This window comes from Montipora capricornis, chromosome 1 (assembly GCF_036669925.1).
Source record: "Montipora capricornis isolate CH-2021 chromosome 1, ASM3666992v2, whole genome shotgun sequence".
In the NCBI taxonomy this organism is placed as follows: Eukaryota; Metazoa; Cnidaria; class Anthozoa; order Scleractinia; family Acroporidae; genus Montipora; species Montipora capricornis.
This window is the reverse complement of record NC_090883.1, coordinates 27704982-27727481: the sequence shown is the minus strand read 5'-3', so window position 1 is coordinate 27727481 and position 22500 is coordinate 27704982. Positions and strand designations below refer to the sequence as shown.

Here is a 22500-nt window from a genome sequence, read left to right as displayed (position 1 = left end):
TTGTTTTCAAGCAATAACTTGATGAGAGGTCGGGTGACTGCTTTATGAAGAGGGGTTTCTCCCGACCGGTTTCGAATATTCACATCCGCCTTGTTTTCCAGGAATAGCTTGACAACAGGTACGTCCTTATGCCTGACTGCTTTATGAAGAGGAGTTTCTCCTGACCACCAATCTGGAATATTCACATCCGCCTTGTTTTCAAGCAATACCTTGACGAGAGATACGTCCTTTTGGGTGACTGCTTTATGAAGAGGGGTTATTCCCGACCCGTCTCCAATATTCACATCCGCCTTGTTTTCAAGCAATACCTTGACGAGAGATACGTCCTTTTGGGTGACTGCTTTATGAAGAGGGGTTTCTCCCGACCGGTTTCGAATATTCACATCCGCCTTGTTTTCAAGCAATAACTTGATGAGAGGTACGTCCTTTTGGGTGACTGCTTTATGAAGAGGGGTTTCTCTCGACTGGTCTTCAATATTCACATCCGCCTTGTTTTCAAGCAATAGCTTGGCTAGGGGTTCGTCCTTTTGGGTGACTGCTTTATGAAGAGGGGTTTCTCCTGACCAGTCTCCAATATTCACATCCACCTTGTTTTCAAGCAATAGCTTGACGAGAGGTACGTCCTTTTGGGTGACTGCTTTATGAAGAGGGGTTTCTCCGGACAAGTCTCGAATATTCACACCTGCCTTGTTTTCAAGCAATAGCTTGACGAGAGATACGTCCTTTTGGGTGACTGCTTTATGAAGAGGGGTTTCTCCCTTTTCGTCTCGAATATTCACACTCGCCTTGTTTTCAAGCAATAGCTTGACGAGAGGTACGTCCTTTCGGATGACTGCTTTATGAAGAGGGGTTTGTCCCGACCAGTCTCGAGTATCCACATCCACCTTGTTTTCAAGCAATAGAGGTACGTCCTTTTGGGTTACTGCTATACAAGGAGGGGTTTCTTCCGACCAGTCTCGAATAGTCACCATGCTTCTCAGTTTGGTGTAAAATCTAGCATTAACAAGCAACTGTGAAATGTTGAAGAAGCCTTGACGGACAGACAACAACAGCGGTGAATTTCCCTCATTGTCCTGAATATTCACTTCAGCTCCATGCTTCAAAAGCAGTCCAGTCACCACATAATTATTGCGAGAAGCTGCGAAAAGCAAAGGTCCCTCTTTACCTGGGGCTGTTTGAGCATTTACGTCTGCCCCAAGATCAATCAGGGTCTTGATTAACACACCAGAGGACATCCCACTCGCCAACAGCAATGGTGTGATGTTGCTCTTTGCAGCGACATTGACATCAATACCATCATTCAAAACGAGCTCAATCACCTTTTCTACATCACCGCTCTTGGCGCACGAGTGCAGCTCATTTAGTGTTTCATCAATCTCAACCAATCTTTGGTACAGTTTTTCAATATCAGCATGACCTGGTTTTCTGCAATCAAGGGCTGATAGAATATCAACTGCTGATTTGCCACGGAAAATGGACGCGTTATTGCTTATTGTTTGAGATTTCATCTCTTCCACAAAGTTCTCTAGATAGGTACTTGCTTTATAAACACTGTCATAGTCTCCCTGTAAGACAGCTGCCTGTAGTAGATTAAATCCTGAATAGCTGTCCATACGCAAAAAAGCCCTTTTTGTAGATGTCCTGAGACTGAGCTGCAACAAAACGTGTCAAGCATCAATTAACTTCGTAACAACAGTATTACGCCATGGATAACGAGGCCCACGCAAGCCTTCCCTTTGAATTAGACTTTTTGATAAAAGCCCCCCTCTTCTTCCTTTGGGACATTATGCATCTCAGTTTACCATCTCCAAGTCTGTTAGAAAAATGGTCTGAGTTAAGTTGAAAAACCAGTTACATTTTTTGCATTTAAGTGACGTATTTACATTCAGCGGAACCAAACTGTAAGTGGCAGTAACATAAAATGTAAATATTTTTTAAATGGTATGTAACGCATTTTTCCCACTTGGCACGTAGTATTGTGGCTGTAGCATACAACACAGTTTTAATTATTTACGGCAAGTGTCACACGTGCGCTATTTCAGTTTGTACGTTTTGCGGTCGCTCCATGTAAATTTCAAATAGCATTAAGTGTTATTCGCGCAAGCCACCTTAGTTTTTTAAAGTTTTTAAGTTGTTTTGACCCATTCAAGCTGACCATTTGCTTACCCGTTGCTAACCTGTGTACAGTAAGTACAATGGGGCCTTTGCAGCTGGCGATAACATGGTACAAAAGCCGCCTTACTAGAGAGCAAATTGCGCACTGGGACATCTAAAACAAAGAAAATTGAAATCAAGTTGCTTGGTTTTAGATGTTCCTGTGTGCAATTTGCTCTTCAATATGGCGGCTTTCGTACCAAGTGATCAACAGCTGCAAAGGGCCCATTTGGTAAACAGAAGTGTAAACTGTTTGTCTAATACGCACACAGTCATAGAGCTAAGTGTGTAGACAATTATAATGAGTCCTTTCATGTAATTTTTCTATTCATTTTCTACATTTGTAAGGCCGAGCATTAAGTGACTTTTTACTTCACATTTTAGATCCAATTTGATGTAATTTATTAAAATACGATTCTGGTCTTCTTATTTGGCGTCTTTGGTCAACGGAATGTTACAGTTCTAGGGTGCAATGGGCAGCCAATGTACCTTGTTAAGGTTGGACTGTTGTAACTTACTCATCTTACTTAGCTCTCGAACTTTCAAAAGTTTATTTTTACTAACTTAAGGCTTTTCTGTTGATTAAAATGCACCTAAACTCAATATTTTTCGTTCTTAATATACAGTGTAAATCTCCCTTTTTTATCTTAATTAACCCTTTCACCGCCGAGGGCTTCCCCATTGACGAGTAAAATCGTCTGACGTTAGACAGTAAAATCTGTAAGTGTTAAATTGCATTTTTGGCGGTGAAAGGGTTAACAGGGAACATAGCTTTTGAGCGAACCTAGACGTTGTTAACCCTTTCACCGCCGAGGGCTTCCCCATTGACGAATAAAATCGCCTGGTGTTAGACAGTAAAATCTGTAAGTGTTAAATTGCATTTTTGGCGGTGAAAGGGTTAATTTATCTTGTAATCACCTCTCGCCCCCAGAGGTTGGTGTGCTTTAGTGTTGTACATTATTGAGGCAGCATTAAAGTGGTACTACGACCACAAAAACAATTATTTTTTTCCTTTGGATTTCAAAACTATGTTAACTAAACACTAAGTGACCCAAGTCTTAAGTTCTGATTTTGAAAAGACACCTGCTTATTTTAAGTGGAATTTTCTTATTTATTGGTCTGCCATTACTTACTTAAAATTTTGAGAGAGCTGGGTCGAGGATAAAATGACGTCAAAGACTCACAATGTGTTCCCGGCTGAATTAATATGCAGCATGGGAGTTTCGGGCTTTCAGATTTTTAAACTCGTGTTTTGCATATAAAATAAGTTGCGTTTACAGGCTGAAATTTTAAGCTAGTGAGTAAATGACGTCACTTTCCCTCAATCCAACCCTCTGAGGTCCAATCGCTCAATTTTGAACGTGACTAATGGCGGACCGTGAAATCGAAAACTTACACTCAAAATAAATAGCCTTTAGATAAAAATCAAAGCTTTAAAGATCAAGACAGTAAATTAACTCCGCGCAAAATTCACGTTATTGTCTTATTGCCTAAAGTATTTCTCACAAGACGGACAAATTTTAAATCACTTACTGGTTGCTGAAGACTTGGTTTTGCATCGTGGTCCAGGAGCAGCTGAATTATGGATTGATGATTGTGGCGTTGAGCTTTCTGCAGAGGAGTGAACTGAAACTAAAGAAGAGAAAGAGAAATTAATCCGCCACTTGAATGGTTTTATTCATTCTTCTCTTTTTTTTAATAATTATTTCATGCATTTGCATTATTTGAGAACTGCAGAGGCAGAGTTCGCTCCATACTATAAATAATCTTCCTTCCTCTAATAATTGTGACATGAACTGCACAACACATCACCGAACCTGTGAACTTTTGAAAGAGCTAAGAACACTGTAAACCCTACGGTCTCATCGGATAAGACCCTCCTATCAGTACGAATATATTTTTATATCCTTCCAATCATGCTAAGTCTCATCCAAAGTTAATGGAAATGGTGGAAGGGTGCACTGAAGATCAACTGAAGAGTCACTACTGCTGCTAATGGTCATTAATACGACGACAACTTTTATGCTTAAAATGACGTTCTTATGTGTCATTGTGGCATTTAGTGAACAGTAGTAGCAGTAGGCTAAGAGGAACATCAACTGAGAGTCAACTCTTCTCTTCTTTCTTACCATGTCTAAAGCATTGACATCTGCATTATGATCTAGCAAGAGCTTCACAACATACTTATATCCATACCAACAAGCAAGATGCAGCGGTGTTAACAAAAACTGGGGAAAGAAAACAATGTAAAACCAACGTATAAATTCTGGTGTCCAGCACTGGCTGAAAGTGATGCTAAGCAACATTGCCAAGAGAAAGCAATTTGGGCTTCACCCACATTCACTCTGTTATGATCTCTCTAGCAAACTGGTGTGAAGATTAGAGAAAGATCAGGGCCATGGATTGTAAGTTTTAATACTGCCAAGTGTTTCCCTTTCTGACCGTCTTTTAATGAATACATGCATGTATGTTCCAACCCACGCACTAAGGGCTAAGCAAGCTTGGGCTAGATAGTATATTTATTCAGTCAGTTATGCAGAAATTTAACTGAAAATAAGATACTAATACAAATCTCATGAAGAACCTGATCTCTTTCATCAACATTTGCACCAATCTTTAGGTGCTTGTTGACCTCCTCATATTGTCCATTGATTGACGCCCTGTGAAGCGCACTTCGAGATACCTAGTGAAAAAAAAATGGAGAAAATTAACACAGAGTTATCTCTGCAAATTATGTCTCCATACAGTGGACGCCCGTGGAACCTTCATTTGGAGTCTGTAAAAGCTAGAGGGGAACAAAAAACACTGAAGCAAACAAAGTTTCAAAGTCTTGCGGTTAAGTACTACGTAACTGCAGTGTTTTCAGAAAAACATTGCCAAATCCCGCACAATTTTATTTTTTTTCCCGCACCCTGTCGAAGCCCTGCTCAGAAAAAAATAGAAGCTCTGTCTTGATAAAGATCGGAAAAAAACAGCTTGGACTACTTTATAAACAACAGAGTTAAGAGAAAGAGAATAATGAGCTAATCAATCAATGTGTCAATGGTCTCCCTTGTAGCAGGATTAAATTAAAACTAGACGCTCGATGAGCGTACACTGGGTTGCCTGTGGTAGGTGTTACTCAAAAACAAAAGGGACTGAAGTGGGTGGTATTGAACTACAGTGTTCCAGTCATTTTTTTCAAGTCGGGGGTCATTAAGACCATTTAAGGGTCACCCAGAAGTCGTGCCAGCAGCAAAATTTGGGGGGGACAAACAAAGAGTATTATGGTATTTTCCAAAGTGGCCTGGTGTCAACTGAGCTGCGTTTTGTCTTCCAGGATATTCAAGTTCAATGTGTTGCTCTAATAGTGCACGATAGGAGGCAAGGTGGCCTCATGGTTGGAGCGCTCGACTCCGGATCGAGTGGTCTGGGTTCGGGTCCTGGCTGGGGACATTGTGTTGTGTTCTTGGGCAAGACACTTTACTCTCACGGTGCCGCTCTCCACCCAGGTGTATAAATGGGTACCAGCGAATTGGTGGGGATAACCCTGCGATGGACTAGCATCCCATCAAGGGGGGAGTAGCGAATACTCCTGGTCGCTTCATGCTAATGAAACTGGAGATACATCCCATCTTGATTGGGCCCTTATGGCTCGTAAACAGACTACTTTACTATTGATAGTACACAATTTTGTATTGGTATCGTGTAACATTGTTGTGTCACGGTAAAAGTCTTAGGTAAATATCCCCCTAAGAAAACATGTGGTTACTCGCAAAGTACCAAACCCAGAAAGATTGAAGAAAATAAAAGGGAATCGAGAGACATTGGCTTCTATGCTGACATGTTGATCATTTCCAAGTTCCCTCACACCTTCTTTTACCACAAGTTGAAGCGTGTACTCTGAGCGTCTGACAGCTTTGTATTTTACAAAAGTTCATTGAAGTTATCCCATGTCCGGCAGGGTTAGTATCTAGATGGGTGACCTAAACAATATACCACTTTGTAACAGAAGCAAAGGACCGAAAATTCTATTTTAACACGCAAAAATGCGAAATAAGCAAGGTACAGATTTTGTTAGCTTGCTTTATGCAAAACAAATATTGAAGCAAAAGTGAATAAACATTGATACACAGTTTTTAGGAACAGCAGAAGGAAGTTTTCAGGATGGTCGATCGAGAATAAAATATTTTGCCATCAGCAACAACATTTACGACATGAAAACAACATTAATTTTGAACCCCGAATATAAAAAGTTACGATCAACGACAAACATTTTGGGAGATTTTTGCTACGTTCAATTTTGCTACTGTACTTTCGGCTGCAAAAGTAAAGCGCAAAATTGAAAGTGACATCGGATTTAGCGGGCACTGTGATGAAGTTACCGCGGCGTGTTTACTCGCGAAACAGTGAAGCATCTGTGTCAAACAATGGCAAGTTACAAGGTTTTGTTTTTGTTAGTTTTCTTTTTCTTTCAAGTGTTATAAAGTTCGAAAACAAATGTGCAAATTCAACACAAAGATCACAATTGCGCAACTCTTGAGTTTGACCATTGTTTCTGCAAAGTCAAAAATTTACTTTCCAAGATGAGGTTATTTATCACCAGGTAATTCCGAGGATACCTAAACGTCAAGCCAGGATTCGAGCTAGGATCCGAGCCAGGATTCCAGCCAGGATTCGAGCTAAGATGAGCTTTCTCTGCTATTTCTTCTCGAATCTCTCGGTTAGGTTAGGTCTCGAATCGGTTAGGTTAGGTCTATTTAGGTTGGTTCTAGTCTAGTTAGGTCTAGTTAGGGTTAGGGTAGGTCTCGGTTAGGTTAGGTTAGGTCTCGAATCCTGGCTCGGATCCTAGCTCGGATCCTGGCTCGAATCCTGGCTCGGATCCTAGCTCGGATCCTAGCTCGGATCCTGGCTCGAATCCTGGCTTGGATCCTGGCTTTATTCTTAGTTCATCTCGGTAATTCCATCGTTTTGGAAATAGCAGCTACTTTATTATTCATCAGCATCACAATTTTTTGCTAATTTTGGGGCTCATTTTGTTGAAACTCAAGCACGCTTCCAACAGACCTGTTTATTTTCGTGACCCTTCCTGCTTACAGAACAATAACACAAAAATCCTCACGTATCACATTTCAACCCAGGTATGCAAATTTGTTAAGCTCGAAAATTACACAAAATGATATTAAAGTTCACAAAGGCTGGAAATACCTCGGCAAAATCCTTTTCCCGCGAAAATTAATTGAAACAAACAAGATATTTACTATTAGAGGCCAAAAAACCTTCATATTTCAATTACGTGCGTGCAAACAAGAGATGCAATTAAATAAATTTTTGACAGTTCACATCAAACCCTTTTTGACTCGGAACCTTGACCGTAAATAAAGAAGCACAAAAGAGACAACAACTTTCATTCAAATAATTCTTCACTGTCACATTTCCAAATTTTTTACCCCTTTGCAGAGTTGAGTACAAAATACCGGTAAATGTAAATGTAAATTGCCAGACAACTAAGATGCGCCTTGAGTAAACACTGTGATACATTCAGGGCGTTCGATTCCTTCAATGTTTGTTAAATCCGTAAAAAAATTGCTATTTGATTTCAGTGTTTTATATAATACCAAGTTAGTAAAATATTAGAAACAAAGCTCACTTGATATCCAAAGGCGAAAAATGAAATTGTTGTCGAAGACCATTACTGGTCGGTTAAAATCAAGATATTTATTTTTCAGTGCCGTCTTGTTCATCCAATTGACGATCCATTCTTGAGCTCCATTAAAGATCCAATAAAATGCCATTCACGTTACAATGACTTTTGACGCCAGTGAATTAGTGAAATTTCCACTTGTTACCGGAAGACTGTGCAGAGTTGAGAACAGGTAAATACAAATAGCAAGACAACTGAGATAACAGATCCACTTTATGGATTCCTTCTCTGTCTTTGTTGAACCTATACTGAGTTACTAGAGAATTGTTCATTTGGTTTCAGTGTTGTACATAACTGCACACTTAGCAAAATATTACAAATACAGCTCACTTTGATTTCGGCTCGACGGGCAAAAGATTGTTGTCAAAGTCCATTACTCGTCGCTTTTAAGATTCCAGATTCCGGATTCACCGCCTGTCTTGTTTATCCTATTGACGTTCCATTCATGAGCTCCATAAGAGTATATTTTGTTTAAAGATGCACTAAAACGCCATTCGCGTTACATGACTTTCGAAGCCATTGCCGGTTAAGTTAATCATTCTCCCTGTCCACCAGAGAAATCTACGCATTTCCCACTACCCTCTCCACCCTAAAAAAATATGCGCAGAAGGCTCTATGTAGAAAGACACCACATAGCAGGGGATTGACAGACAAGACTTTTACCGACACGGAAAAAAATAAAACTAGACCCTCCGTGAGGGTACACTGGGTTGCCTGTGGTACGTGCAGCGTTCCAGGCAATTTTTTTCAAGTTGGTGGGTCACCCAGAAGTCATACCAGCAGAGGCCCTTTGGCTCACAGGTCCGCACACGTTCGTACGACGAAACAGCTCCTTTTCTGAGGTTAAAAACCTGGCTACCGGCCTATTAATTAATCATTTGTCAGAAAGAAGAAATTCCTGTCCTCTTTAAAAAAATTGACACGCATTGCTTACGTGTGGTAGTGAAGTAACACAGCGATTTATTCCATAATGTCAACTGAGCTGTGTGTTGTCTTCCAGGAGATTCAAATTGTCCTTGCGTAATATGTAGCTCTAACAGTGCACGATATTGTTTTGGTATTGTCTATCATTGTAGTGCCATGGTAGAAGTCTTGGGTAAATAGCCTGAGAAGACATGTGGTTACTAGCAAAGTACTGAGCCCAGAAAGATTGAAGAAAATAAATGGGAAGTGAAAAACATTGTCTTCTGGGATGACATGTTGACAGTTGTCTTTGCGTAATATGTAGGTCTAACAGTACACGATATTGTTTTGGTATTGCCTATCATTGTAGCGCCATGGTAGAAGTCTTAGATAAATAGCCCCTTTAGAAGACATGTGGTTACTAGCAAAGTACTGAACCCAGAGAGACTGAAGAAAATAAAAGGGAATCGAGAAACATTGGCTTCTGGGCTGACATGTTGATCATGCAACTTCTTTCCACCACAAGTGTAAGCGTGCACTGAGAGCATCTGACAGCTTTGTAAACAAAAGTTGAAAGCTGAAATTATTTCCTAGGAATTCGGCAGGGTTAGTATCTGGATGGGCAACCTAAGAAATATACCACTCAGTAACAGAAGCATAGGACAGAGAATTCCATTTTAATGCTATCAAATGCGAACCAAGCAAGATACAGATTTTGTTAGCTTGCTTTATGCAAAACAAATATTGATGTAAAAGTAAATAAATATGGATACACAATTTTTAAGAAGAGCAGAAGGAAGTTTCAGGACGGTCGATCGAGCATAAAATATTTTGCCATCGGTAACAAAATCTACGACATGAAAACAACATTAATTTTGGACCACGAATATAAAAAGTTACCATCAGCGAAAAACAGTTTGGGAGATTTTAGTTGTTTTGTTGTAATTGTACAAGTTTGGCTGCACCGAGTAAATCGCACATCGAATTCAGCGGGCAGTGATCAAGTTACCGCGGCATGTTTACTCGCGAAACAGTGAAGCATCTGTGTCAAATGATGCCAAGATACCGGGTTTTTGTTTTTGTTAGTTTTCTTTTTCTTTCAATTGTTATAAATTTTGACAAGAAATATGCGAATTCAACACAAAGATCACTCTCAGAGGTCACAGTGACCATTGTTTCTGGAAAATCAAAAATTTACTCTCCAAGACAAGGTTATTTATCACCAGGTAATTCCATCGTTTTGGTAATAGCAGCTACTTTATTATTCATCAGCGTCACAATATTTTGCCGATTTTGGGGGTCATTTTGTTGAAACTCAAGCACGCTTCCAACAGACCTGTTTATTTTCGTGACTTATGCGTTACCACAAAAATTCTCCCCGTATCACATTTCAACACATGTATGCAAATTTGCTAAGCTCGAAAATTACACATGATAAATTTACAAAAGCTAGAAATTTCACAGAAATATTTTCCAGCGAAACATTTATTGAAACAAGCAACATATTTGCTATAAGAGGCAAGAAACCCTTCCTATTTCAGTTGCGTGCGAGCAAGCGAAACACACAATCACAAAGCATATGCAATTAAATAAATTTCTGACAGTTCACATCAAACCCTTTTCGAAAGAACCTTGACCGTAAATAATAAAGCACAAAAGAGACAACAAGCTTTCATTCAAATAATTTTTCACTGTCACATTTCCAATTTGTTTTTACCTTTAATTTGCTGAGTTGAGTCTTAAAATGAATGTTACTTGCCAGACAAACTTTAAATAGATGCGACTTCAGTAAACACTGTGAGACACACAACAGAGATCACAGATCTACTTGTGGTGTTCGATTCCTTCTCTGTCTTTGTTGAACCCGTAAGTTACCAGAGAAATTTCCGTTTGGTTTCAGTGTTGTACGTAACACCACCTTGGCGAAATATTAGAAGTACAGCATATTTTGATTTCGGCTCGACGGGCGAAAGATTCACGTTGTCAAAGTCCATTACTCGTCGCTTTTTTAAGATTCCAGATCTTTATGTTTCACTTCCTGTCTTGACATTCCATTCTTGAGCTCCATGTGGGTATATTTTCTTTAAAGATATACTAAAAAGCCATTCGCGTTACAATGACTTTCGACGCCATTACAGGTTAATTGCGCATAGCAAGCTACGCATTACCCCAGCCCCCTCAAACCTAACAAAAGACGCACAGAAGACTCCATGCACAAAGACACCACTTAGCAGGGGAGTGACAGGCAAGACTTTTCCCGACACGGAAAATAACAAAAAAACCCACGAAATGAAACCGAGATTCCGACTGGGTTTGGCAACCCAGTAAAAGAAAAGAAAACGAAAAAAAACTAGACGCTCCGTAAGCGTACACTGGGTTGCCTATGGTATGTGCAGCGTTCTAGGCATTTTTTTCAAGTCGGGGGTCATTAAGACCATTTAAGGGGTCACTCAGAATTCATAACAGCAGAGGCCCTTTGGCTCACACGTACATACGACGAAAGAGATCCTTTTCTGAGGTTAAAAACATGGCTAACGACCTATTAATTAATTAATTAATCATTTGTCAGAAAGAAGAAATTCCTGTCATCTTTAGAAAAAATAGACACGCATTGCTTACGTGTGGTAATGAAGTAACACAGAGATTTATTCCATATTGTCAACTGCGCTGCGTGTTGTCTTCCAGGAGATTCAAGTTGTCTTTGAGTCATATGTAGCTCCAATAGAAGTTTTGCACGGCAGCCATGTTGCATGGCAGAAACAATGAAAATGTTTTGCATAAGAAAGAACATTTGTTCCCATAGGAAAAAGAATCTTTATTCCTGCCATGCAACATGGCTGCGGTGCAACACCTCTATAGTACACGATATTGTTTTGATATTGTATATCATTGTAGTGCCATGGTAGAAGTCTTAGGTAAATAGTTCCCTGAGAAGACATGTAGTTACTAGCAAAGTACTAAACCCAGAAAGATTGAAGAAAAAAGAAGGGAATCGAAAAACAGTGGCTTGTAGGCTAAAATGCTGATCATTTTCAAGTTCCCTCACAACTTCGTTACACCATATGTTTAAGCGTGCACTCTGAGCGTCCGGCTTTGTAATAGAAAAGTCCAGCGGGGTTAGTATCTGGATGGGTGAACTCAAAAATATACCACTTTGAAACAGAACCGTACAACCGAGAATTCTATTTTAACTCTCAAAAATGCGAACTAAGCAAGGTACAGACTTTGTTAGCTTGCTTTATGCAAAACAAATATTGATGCAAAGGAAATATACCGTAAACGTCCATGTATAAGCCGCACTTTTTTTCACAAAATTGAAGCCATAAATCAAGGGTGCGGCTTATCCATGGATACATCTGTGTTTGGAGTTTTAAAAAACCTAATTAATATTCATACAACTTCTTAAGATCTCAGTAAAGAAACAAAAGAAACTGAGAGCATGTTGCTGTTGTTCATTGACTTTTTAATGAGTGGTGGCTCCCAAAGGAGCCGTTGGTGTCTTCGAGTGTTTATCCGTGAATATTGCTCTCCAAGATTTCTTTCAGGCGAATAATATTCCCTTTAATCGAACAATTAAACACCAACATACCAGGAATCTCCATTCCTGATCCCCACAGCGTTTTGCAGTGACGCCTTCGGCCAGTCACTTCCACGCATATCTTTCTGCCACGTGCGATAAAATACCACAAAATTCATGAGTACTCGTGAGGTAAATGGCCGACTGTTTCGTTGTTCTTGACCACCTTCTCGGCAAATTTGTCGACTGCATTATCAAGCTCCTATTTTGCATGAATTTTTTCACCTATTGCGGGTACATCTTTGTAGATGTGGTCAATGTGGTCATGATACCCAGGCCCTGGCCCAGACTCCTCCCTACATTTAAAGCTTGGCTACTAAGCACTCGTTTTGTTTCAATATCGAAGGAATTTCAACTTTATGGTGAAACCTTGATTGCTTGTCCTTGTTGGTTTATAGCAATAGAACGTTACTGGAACTTCAAACTTTATTGTATTACATTTTTTCCAAAATCCGCGCTTCTAAATTCGGGGTGCGGCTTATCTACGGATGCGGCTTATACATGGACGTTTACGGTATATTGATACACAGTTTTTAGGAAGAGCAGAAGGAAGTTTTCCGGACGGTCGATCTAGAACAAAACATTTTGCCATCAGCAAAAACATTTCCGACCTGAAAACAACATTACATGTAATTTTGAAACGCGAATATAAAAAGTTACCATCAGCGAAAACCATTTTGGGAGATTTTTGCTAAGTTGAATTTTGTCATTGTACTTTTGGTTGAACAAGTAAATCACAAAATCGAAAGTGACATTGAATTCAGCGGGCGCCGTGATCAAGTTTAATACCGCGGCGTGTTTACTCACGAAACAGTGAAGCATCTGTGTCAAATGATGGCAAGATACCGGGTTTTTGTTTTTGTTAGTTTTCTTTTTTTTCACATGTTATTAAGTTTGACAAGAAATGTGCGAATTTAACACAAAGATCACAATTGCCCAACTCTTGAGGTTGACCAGTGTTTTTGCAAAGTCAACAGTTTACTCTCCAAGATGAGGTTATTTATCACCAGGTAATTCCATCGTTTTGGAAATAGCAGCTACTTCTTTATTCATCAGCGTCACAATTTTTTGCTGATTTTGGGGCTCATTTTCTTGGAACTCAAGCATGCTTCCAACAGACCTGTTTATTTTTGTGAACCGTTCCTGCTTACTGTAATACCACAAAAATCCTCCCGTATCATATTTCAACCCAGGTATGCAAATTTGTTAAGCTCGAAAATTCAATACACAACATTATATCAAAATTCACAAAGGCAGAAAATATCACAAAATCCTTTTCCAGCGAAAAATTTATTGAAACAAACAACATATTTGCTCTTAGAGGCAAACAACCCTTCCTATTTCAATTGCGTGCCACAATCCACAATATGCAATTAAATAAATTTCTGACAGTTCACATCAAACCCTTTTCGAAAGAACCTTGACCGTAAATAATGAAGCACAAAAGAGACAACAAGCTTTCATTCAAATAATACTTCATTGTCACATTTCCATTTTTTTTTGCCTTTGCAGAGTTGAGTACAAAATACCGGTAAATGTGAATTGCCAGACAACTAAGATGCAACTTGTGTAAACATTGTGATGAATTCAAGACGTTCGATTTATTCAATGTTTGTTAAATCCATCAAAAAATTGCCATTTGATCTCATTGTTTTATATAATACCAAGTTAGTAAAATATTAGAAAGAAAGCTCACTTGATATCCAACGGCGAAAAATGAAATTGTTGTCGAAGATCATTACTCGTCGCTTTAAAGATTCCAGACATTTATGTTTCAGAGCTTTTCTTGTTCATCCAATTGACGTTCATTCTTCAGCTCCATAAGGGCATAATTTGTTTAAAGATCCACTAAAATGCCATTCGCGCTACAATGACTTTCGATGCCATTGCAAGTTAATTAAATGTTCTTCTTTTTGCAGGGAAATCTACGCATTACCCCAGCCCCCTCAAACGTAACAAAATACACACAGAAGACTCTATATGCACAAAGATACCACTTAGCAGGGGAGTGACAGGCAAGACTTTTCCCGACACGGAAAAAAAAAATAACAAAAAAACCCACGAAATAAAACCCAGATTCCGACTGGGTTTGGCAACCCAGTAAAAAAAAAAAACCCACGAAATCAAACCCAGATTCTGACTGGGTTTGGCAACCCAGTAACAATGAAAATATTACTATTACGCTGTTGTGGGAGTCTGCAGTGAAGGGACTGATCTCCACACACTAGTATTCTTAAGTTTCAGTTTGGCTGGGGATTTGAACACTGTCAAATATAATGTGATTATATTCCTGATAAAAATCCAGCTTGTTTGCAGACTAATGATGCCAAAAACAGTATTTCTTCATTGTGAACTTACATTGCCCTTTTTCATTCTCATAGCACAGCTTGTCTCCTGTTCCTTGACCTGATGACAAACGAAAAATAATACAATAATCTTGACACAAGGAATGCCATCCATGACTTTAAACTGGTATTAAATGCTTTTCTATGATCTTGTCAGGGTTAAATGTCACTTCAAAGAAGTGGGGGAGATAAGGTAAGCTTGATCTCGTGGCTAATCAAGCTCAGTCTGAGTTACTTATTCTAAATTATTTTGATTCACTTTAGAAAATAATGCCTATCACACATGTGACCTCTCTTTATCACTGGTTGAACTTGATACCAACACTTATGAAAACACTACAATCCATTCCCCGAATCAGAAGTGAGGGAGCACTTTCCAACAAATACACACCCTCAAATTCAGGTCTTCCTCAGCTTTGTCATCAACATTGTTAGCTATTGTTTGACTAAGAACTACATGTATGCCACGACATTTATAATCTTCATCACAGAGAAGCGAATGGTATGTCATCAGTAAATCAATAGTGGAAACTTTTCTTTCAATTTATTTACCGATCAAAAATCTTTCCGGAAGATTCTTAGGCCTGTTTGAAACGTCGCATTTTACATTTGCCGAATCTAATGCAAATAAGCGAAAAGAATATATTTTTCTCATTTGCATTAAATTCGGCTCATGTAAAATGTGACGTTTAAAACGGGACTTAGCCTTTAATTTTGAATTACACTTTTTGGTTTACTTCTGCATAAGATTAGATTGTTAAAAGCTTTTTTGAAGGGCAAAATTCATACCATGGTTGGTATTTAATCCCAAATTAGTGTTAATAGGCTTTTGAACAATTAACTGGGCCCTGATATAACGGAAAAAAGTGAATTTGGATGACTTATTATCCAATTTCCAGCCCCGTGTCTTCTGGTAATAAATACATGTAGGATGTGAAGAAAGCTAACAAGGAACTTTCAATAACCATTACATCAAGCTTAATAGAACTTTTGATCAAGATATAGAATCTAAGACGTTGGAAGAATCAAGAGTACCTCTAACAAATCTGAAGACAAATACAAATTTTATAACATTCATAATAGGGGGGAAATGCCATAAATCGGATTGATTTCATATTCATTTACAAGTAATAGCATAGAAAGACCCTTGGAACGTAAATGAATGCCAATGAAGAACTCAGTTCCACAATATTGTCCTTTCGGAGCTTATAGAAATTTATCTTTATGAGGGATACATATTCAAGGCAGTCAATGCATAAAAAGCCATAACTTTAAAATGCAAACTGCAGGACTGAGGCTACTATTTCCTTAGACCACTTATACAAGTATGATATATTACACAATAATATTAAACCAGGTAAACCAGGTTATGCAGATACATACATTACATACATACATACATACATACATACATACATACATACATGCATGCATGCATGCATGCATGCATGCATACATGCATACATACTAATTGCTCCCCGTAGGAGCTTTTCAGGGCCAATGAAACACAACAAAACGACAGAACAGAACAACAACAACTGTTAAGAATCCCATCTGACTGGAGGCAAACCAGTTGGCTATTTACAAGTGCAGCTGGGAAGTTGAACCAGGGACTACCAGGATCAAATTCAACGAGTGGTCAGAGCGGGTCTTGAACCCGGGCTCTGCGGATCTCAAGGCAAGCACCCTAACCACTGGGCCACACTGCCTCCTCCATGCCTCCACGTACACCAGGTTATGCCAGGAGCCCATCACCTGGAGCGTGCAACTTACCTATTCTCGTGCAACGGCGTTTTCACAAGTAAGGTTAATTTTAGATACGCCTTTCCCGCGAATCAGTAGCGGTGCATAATTAATAATAAACTGTTATTAATTATGCACCGCTTCTGATTGGCTTTTGAAAAAAAAAACGCAGGAAAGGTGTATCTAAAAATAACCTTACTTGTGAAAATGCCGTTTCACAGACGCTGTATGGAATTTGCACGGTCCGGGTGATGGGCTCCTGGTTATGAAGATATCTTCATGTACACCGGGATAAAAACGAACAATTGTTGTTTTGCGTTTTGTTTGTTTGTCTGGGTCTTTTTTTGCATTCTAAAGATTTAACCTTTGCACGCATAACCATGCTTTTTTAGAAATCCATTTAGATTTTAATACTTCCTGTTACCAAATAATGCAAGGAACGTACAGCCGTGTAATCTGCAGACGTGTTCATTTCACTTGTGCTGGATTCCTGATTAAGTAAACCTTGTTGAGAGGATAACAAATCAATGTCTGCTACTCCTGAAAATGAAGACACGTCACTAATTGGATTAGAGAGAGTTGGTGGTTAACTTTTTACTGTTAAATTTCTTCTGTTGTGAACATTCCCTCTGTTGTCTGTGCAACTGTTCTATAAGGCCCTCACTGCCTCATGAAAGGGACAGAAACAAACAATATGTATTGGGCGAACTAGTCTGTGATAAGAAAATCAAAACAGTAAGGACAACAAAAAAGTTAGTTCAGGTTCTCTTTCTCTTGACCAGCTTTACTGATTGATAAGCACTACCGCAATATCTACTAAAGTAAACATTAAGCAAAAAGTCTGTATGTACATTACAGATTCTTACACTAAAGGGCTAAGGTCCAGCTCTTACTTGTACAGAGTACAGTACTTCCCAAGCATAACTTAAAGAATTCTTTTGTTGTTTATTTTGTCATGATCAAATATTTACATGAACAAGCACCTGGCATTTCAGTAAAACATTTCCTTCAGGCCACATAGTTTTCCTCGTCTATGGTTGTTTTCAGGTTTATTGTCTCCAGTCCAAGTTTTTTCTTCATTTCATCTGTCACAAGGTATCGTTCTGCCTCTTCATTGAGGTGACCAGAGAGATAATCATTCCACAGATGCTCAAGACTTTTTAAGGTAGGGCACTCCACAATGATTTCAAGAGAGCCCACGTTGACAGCCATTAAGCTAGGATACCTTGTAGGCTTCGTTAATAAAATCAGTTAAGGCTGTCACTCCTTTCCGTTTATTTGAGGAATAGTCACAGGATTTCACAAAACTTTTGACTTGGGCTTCTAAAAGATTATAGAGTTCTTCCTCGTGTTCTTTATTTCGGTCTGATACATGAAAACGTTTCATCGATGGCGTTTTCTCACTATGGGACGTACATAAACAGGAAATTAACCTGTTCATTCCACAAGCTAGCAACTTCAACGTAACGATAAAGTTAACTGCTTAAATTTCAGAAAAGGGGATCACTTTCCTAGACCGACAACAGTAAACAAAGGAGAACGATTCCATAAAGAATCTATTCACCATATCAAACCATATCACCAGCCGTGCCGACTGAAACCTGTCAATACACTGATTGAGGCATTTTACCTCTTGTCACCAGCCCGGTGTCAAGAATGGTCTTATCAATGGAGAGGCTAGTAGGTTTCACCGAACAAACTCTTCAAAAAAATATTAGAGGAGGCCCTATCTCGATTCAAAGCCCGTCTTGAAGGGCGAGGCTACCCTACGCATCTTATCGAGAGAGCACCATCTGAGATCAGTTTTTCTGGAAGGCAGTCAGCACTTAAACAAAAAGCCAAAACTTGCGAGAAAACCCTAACATTTGTCAGTACGTACAACCTAGCAGTGTCAAATCTTAAAACAATAATGACGCGTTAAAGCAAACTGTAAAATGAAGGTTTCAAAATTATCTGAAACAACAAATTCACAAAAGGGAGACCGTGCAGGTTTGTCACATTCTTTCAAATTTTTGTTTATAGCCTGACAGAGGGAGATTGACCTTGTTGAATCCAGCCAAGCTGCAACGTTCTTCAGTGAAAAACTAGTCTTAAATGATTCAAAACCTGCAAGGCATCCGTGGCCGCACGACATGCGGCCAAAATGGCGGAAAATGACTCACGTGAATCACGGTGATGCGATCACGTGTTGCATACTTAATTAGAATGGAAAAAAAAAACAGCATGAATATAATAAATACATATGTAGAACGAATATAAAATAAAGACAAAAAATGTGCTTAAATTATTGGGAAGAGATATAAAATATATCAAAGCAAAATAAAGAACATAAAGAAAGGAAATAAAAATTACGGCACAGAAATTTAACACAAGCATTACAAAATAAAGCTGTTTTAAATATTGACTGGAAAGGCGTGCCATAGTAAAAGGTTTTTTTGACATTTTTCGTCCAAACAAACAGCCAAAAATAAAGCTTTTAACAACCTTTAAGTGGAATATTTTTTGTAATTTAATATTCTTTGTCCAAAATTTACATAAGCTTGAAATAAACATTGCCACTCGCCACAGGAAATTTAGTCGCTGATTTACCTCTTCGTCGAGTTCTCGTTAATATTTCTGGTGTTAATCAAAACATTCCAGCTTGCTACCATTAAATGCTAACTTCTACAGCTTTAGTTGTTCCTGTACCTATTATGTCTCCTGTGGTTTAAGAGATTCACTGACTTAACTGGTTAAGTAACTTGAACTCCTGGAATATTCACAGTTAACGCTATTGCAGCAGTATAACTTATTGTGTTTACCCAACTTGTGTTGTTCTAATGTTTGCGTCAATACTTTAACAAATGATGATTTTCACTTCATTTGGGAAATAATACAATGAGGCAATTTCAAAACTGTTGTACTGCCCCACAGAGCACAAGGTGGCTGCTACCCGAGGAACTAAGTCATCATCAGTGTTTGTGAGGCTTCAAAGCTTTCAATTAGTGGAGTGAAAGACATAATTCAAAATTTCACCCTCAAGCCCTAATATTTGGAAGTGGGCACGGTTTTCAATAGAAGACAGCTACATTCAGAGTTCCAGCGGCTGTGGGTCATCAAGTCACTGGCTAATTGGTCTACAACTTCTTCAAAAACAAGCCTCTTTAAAAAATTCAATGGATAAATTGATGCATTATTCACATCCTTACAAAAACAAATTAAATGGATTAGCTACGATACTTGAATCACTACAAAGCCGTTAAAAAAGAGAAACTGAAAAAACAGTCAAGTGTTAAGTATGCCAAAACAATGTCCTCGTTCAGTTTAGTCTCGTTGGTTATTCAGTTTTAAATTACAACGAACTTTCCTTTTCAGTTTTTCTTTTTTAATGGCTTTGTTGCGATGGTAATTATCCAAGCATCTTACCTACTCCATTTAATTTCTTTTTGTGAGGATGCAAATGATGTATCAATTTATCTATCGTATTTTTCCTGTGCAAATCAAACCTCTTAAAGTGTTCACAGCCTAACCACTCAATAGTGCAAAAAATGTTCAAAGGTCTGAAATGGGAAAACAAAAAGTAAAATCTAAAGAGGTCCATTGTTCACATACTTTCCAAAGAAAAGGTATTTTGAATAGATTTTACTTTTATATTGTTTTCTCATAAATACTGAATATTTTCACTTTCTAAAGAATACTTTACCTAACTCTTTCATTGTCTATGAATTAAGAAAGCCTTGAAAAATTAAAAATACTGTAGTGTTCCTTTTGTTCATAAAATATTTTGTCATTACCTTAGCTAATTTGGATCCCCAGAAAGCTAGAAGGGGAAATACAATGGCCCCGAGAGGATGCTTGTTTGTGAGGTCCTGGTCAATCTACTCTCTTGACGCAATCTTTGCTTGTTTGTCACTGTTTTTTATTCCTACTAAATGTCCTGCCGTACGTTATGTCTTTGGGTTAAAATCAGCCGCCAACAACCACGAATCGCGCCGGTGGAGCACTCCGAATATTGATTTCTACCTTCGTTAAACATGGCTACCTGTTAAAATCGAGTTCAACGGCCCGCAAGAAGATTTTGTTATGCGGCGATATTGCCACAAATCCTGGCCTTCATCGTTCCTTGCTTACTTGTTTTTTACAAAATGCGAGAAGCCTAAAAGCAGTTGTGGCTGATGGTGGTATACACGAAAGTAAATTAAGCATTCTTCAAGACATTGCGTATGGATATGATCTGGACATTGTTTGCCTTACTGAGACCTGGCTCAACGCTGATGTTTTGGACCATGAAATTCTACCGACTGGGTATAACGTTTACAGAAAAGACCGTCCAGTAAAACGAGGTGGTCTTGCCTGACTAAACTACCAACCATTTGCAATGAATTAGAGGTCATCTCAGTTGAAATCGATCACCTCCTGAATGACCGGAAATTCTGAGGGTTGTCCAATACACACGAACTGAGTCGGGTCGAGTGTGGGTGTGGAAGGGGTTTTTTTCAACGTAACGTTTAGAATTCGTACATCCTCCTAATGATAATCACTTCATTCAAGCTTTTAAAGTTTTGCTAAACCCAGTTGTGCAGTTCAACTCAGCAAGTACTTTGCTACTATTGTTTTGGGTGATTTCAACCTGCCGAACATCACTTGGTTTGATGGTTCGGGTTTCACAAACTCTTCATCAAGTGATGAACAGATCTTCGTTGACCTACTAAACGATCTATTGCTCTTTCAACTAATGGAAATTTCAACCCGTCAATCAAACATTTTAGATTTAATGATATCAAACAATCCCGAAATAATATCTTCGGTTCAAGCTGGCCCATCCATGATCGAGGATGGATTACCATCTGATCATTATCCTTTTACTTTTGATGTTTTCATTCATAACAAACTCAAATGCGCTCTGAAAGACCTTATTTATAACTTCAAAAATGATTTAGACTCTTTAAACAATTCATTTTGGAACTTGCCACTCAGTTCGGGTGTTAGGGACATCAAGTCCCAAGAGAATCTTGATTACATGTGGTTGTTTTGGAGTTTTGGAATGATATGGTCTTTTCTGCAACAAACTCTTTTGTTCCTTTGCATGAAGAAGCCATGTGACTCAAACAGTCTTCCATGGATTAATGGAGAGCGTCTTAAAGCTATTCGCAAGAAGGAAGTCTTGTGGAGGTATCAATGAGGCAAAAGATAAAAATGTGGTGCCGCTTAGAGAGAAGAAATTACCTCACTAGTATTGCAAATGAGGTCCATTGCTCAACCAAGTGAGTTTGGTCTTTTTTCTCTTTAAAGAACAAAAAGAAGCCCATTCCAGATAAGATGAAATGGGACGGAGTTGACTACTGTAATGATTTTGCTCGAGTCGATGCCTTCAGCCGCTTCTTCCAGTCTGTCTACAAAGATTACAATCATTGTATCATACCTGACCGTTACACATCCATTTTACCTGGATCGACCCATGACTCTTTCTCCTTAATTCAAGTCACCATCGACGAAGTCTCCAAACTATTGAAAGCTTTCAATATCTACAAGGCTACTGGTCCTGACAAACTCCGTAAAGTCATCCTAAAAAAGTGTGCTGACGCCTTAGCCCCATCTTTAACAACTTTCATAAACTTTGGTCTGCGCAGTGGGCTTCACCCTACTCAATGGAAATGCGCTAATCTTGCTCCGGTTCGTAAGAAGAATGATAAAGATCAAGTGAGTAACTATCATCCTATCTCCTTGCTACCAGTGGTATCCAAGATCCAGGAACACTGTGTTGCTTCCCGTCTGGTTCCGTTCATTAAGGACTCTACTTACTCGCTTCAACATGGCTTTCAATCACGCACGTCCTCTACCTCTCAACTCCTTCAAGTTATCCATGAAATTGGTCAAGCTTAAGATAAAGGCCTTGAATAGCTGATCTTATCTACTTAGACTTTGAAAAAGCTTTTGACTATGTATGTCACACAAAGTTGCTGGTGAAACTAGAGTCCTACGGTATTCGCGACCCCTTGCTAAAGTGGTTTAAAAGTTATCTTCGTGGTCGTCTTCAGCGTGTTGTCATCAATGGACTATGCTCGGCTTGGAAAGATGTCAAATCCGGAGTTCCTCAGGGGTCCTTGTTTGGACCA

At 38.9% G+C, this 22500-nt stretch overlaps 2 protein-coding genes across 2 annotated transcripts in view; both read right to left on the bottom strand.

Moving 5' to 3' along the window:
* The window catches only part of LOC138037462 (serine/threonine-protein phosphatase 6 regulatory ankyrin repeat subunit A-like), a 259329-nt gene that overhangs the window by 70990 nt on the left and 165839 nt on the right, over positions 1-22500 (bottom strand). The gene's annotated exons all lie outside the window — the stretch shown is intronic.
* Positions 1-22500, bottom strand: part of LOC138037455 (serine/threonine-protein phosphatase 6 regulatory ankyrin repeat subunit C-like) — a 58477-nt gene that overhangs the window by 1098 nt on the left and 34879 nt on the right. The window contains exons 8-13 of the mRNA XM_068883381.1: positions 16851-16945; positions 14676-14723; positions 4739-4837; positions 4284-4382; positions 3688-3786; positions 1-1652 (exon numbers count right to left, since the gene is read on the bottom strand). The exon at positions 1-1652 is cut by the window's left edge and continues 1098 nt beyond it. Of these exons, the coding sequence (XP_068739482.1) occupies positions 1-1652; positions 3688-3786; positions 4284-4382; positions 4739-4837; positions 14676-14723; positions 16851-16945 (2092 nt within the window). The remainder of the gene's footprint in view (positions 1653-3687; positions 3787-4283; positions 4383-4738; positions 4838-14675; positions 14724-16850; positions 16946-22500) is intronic.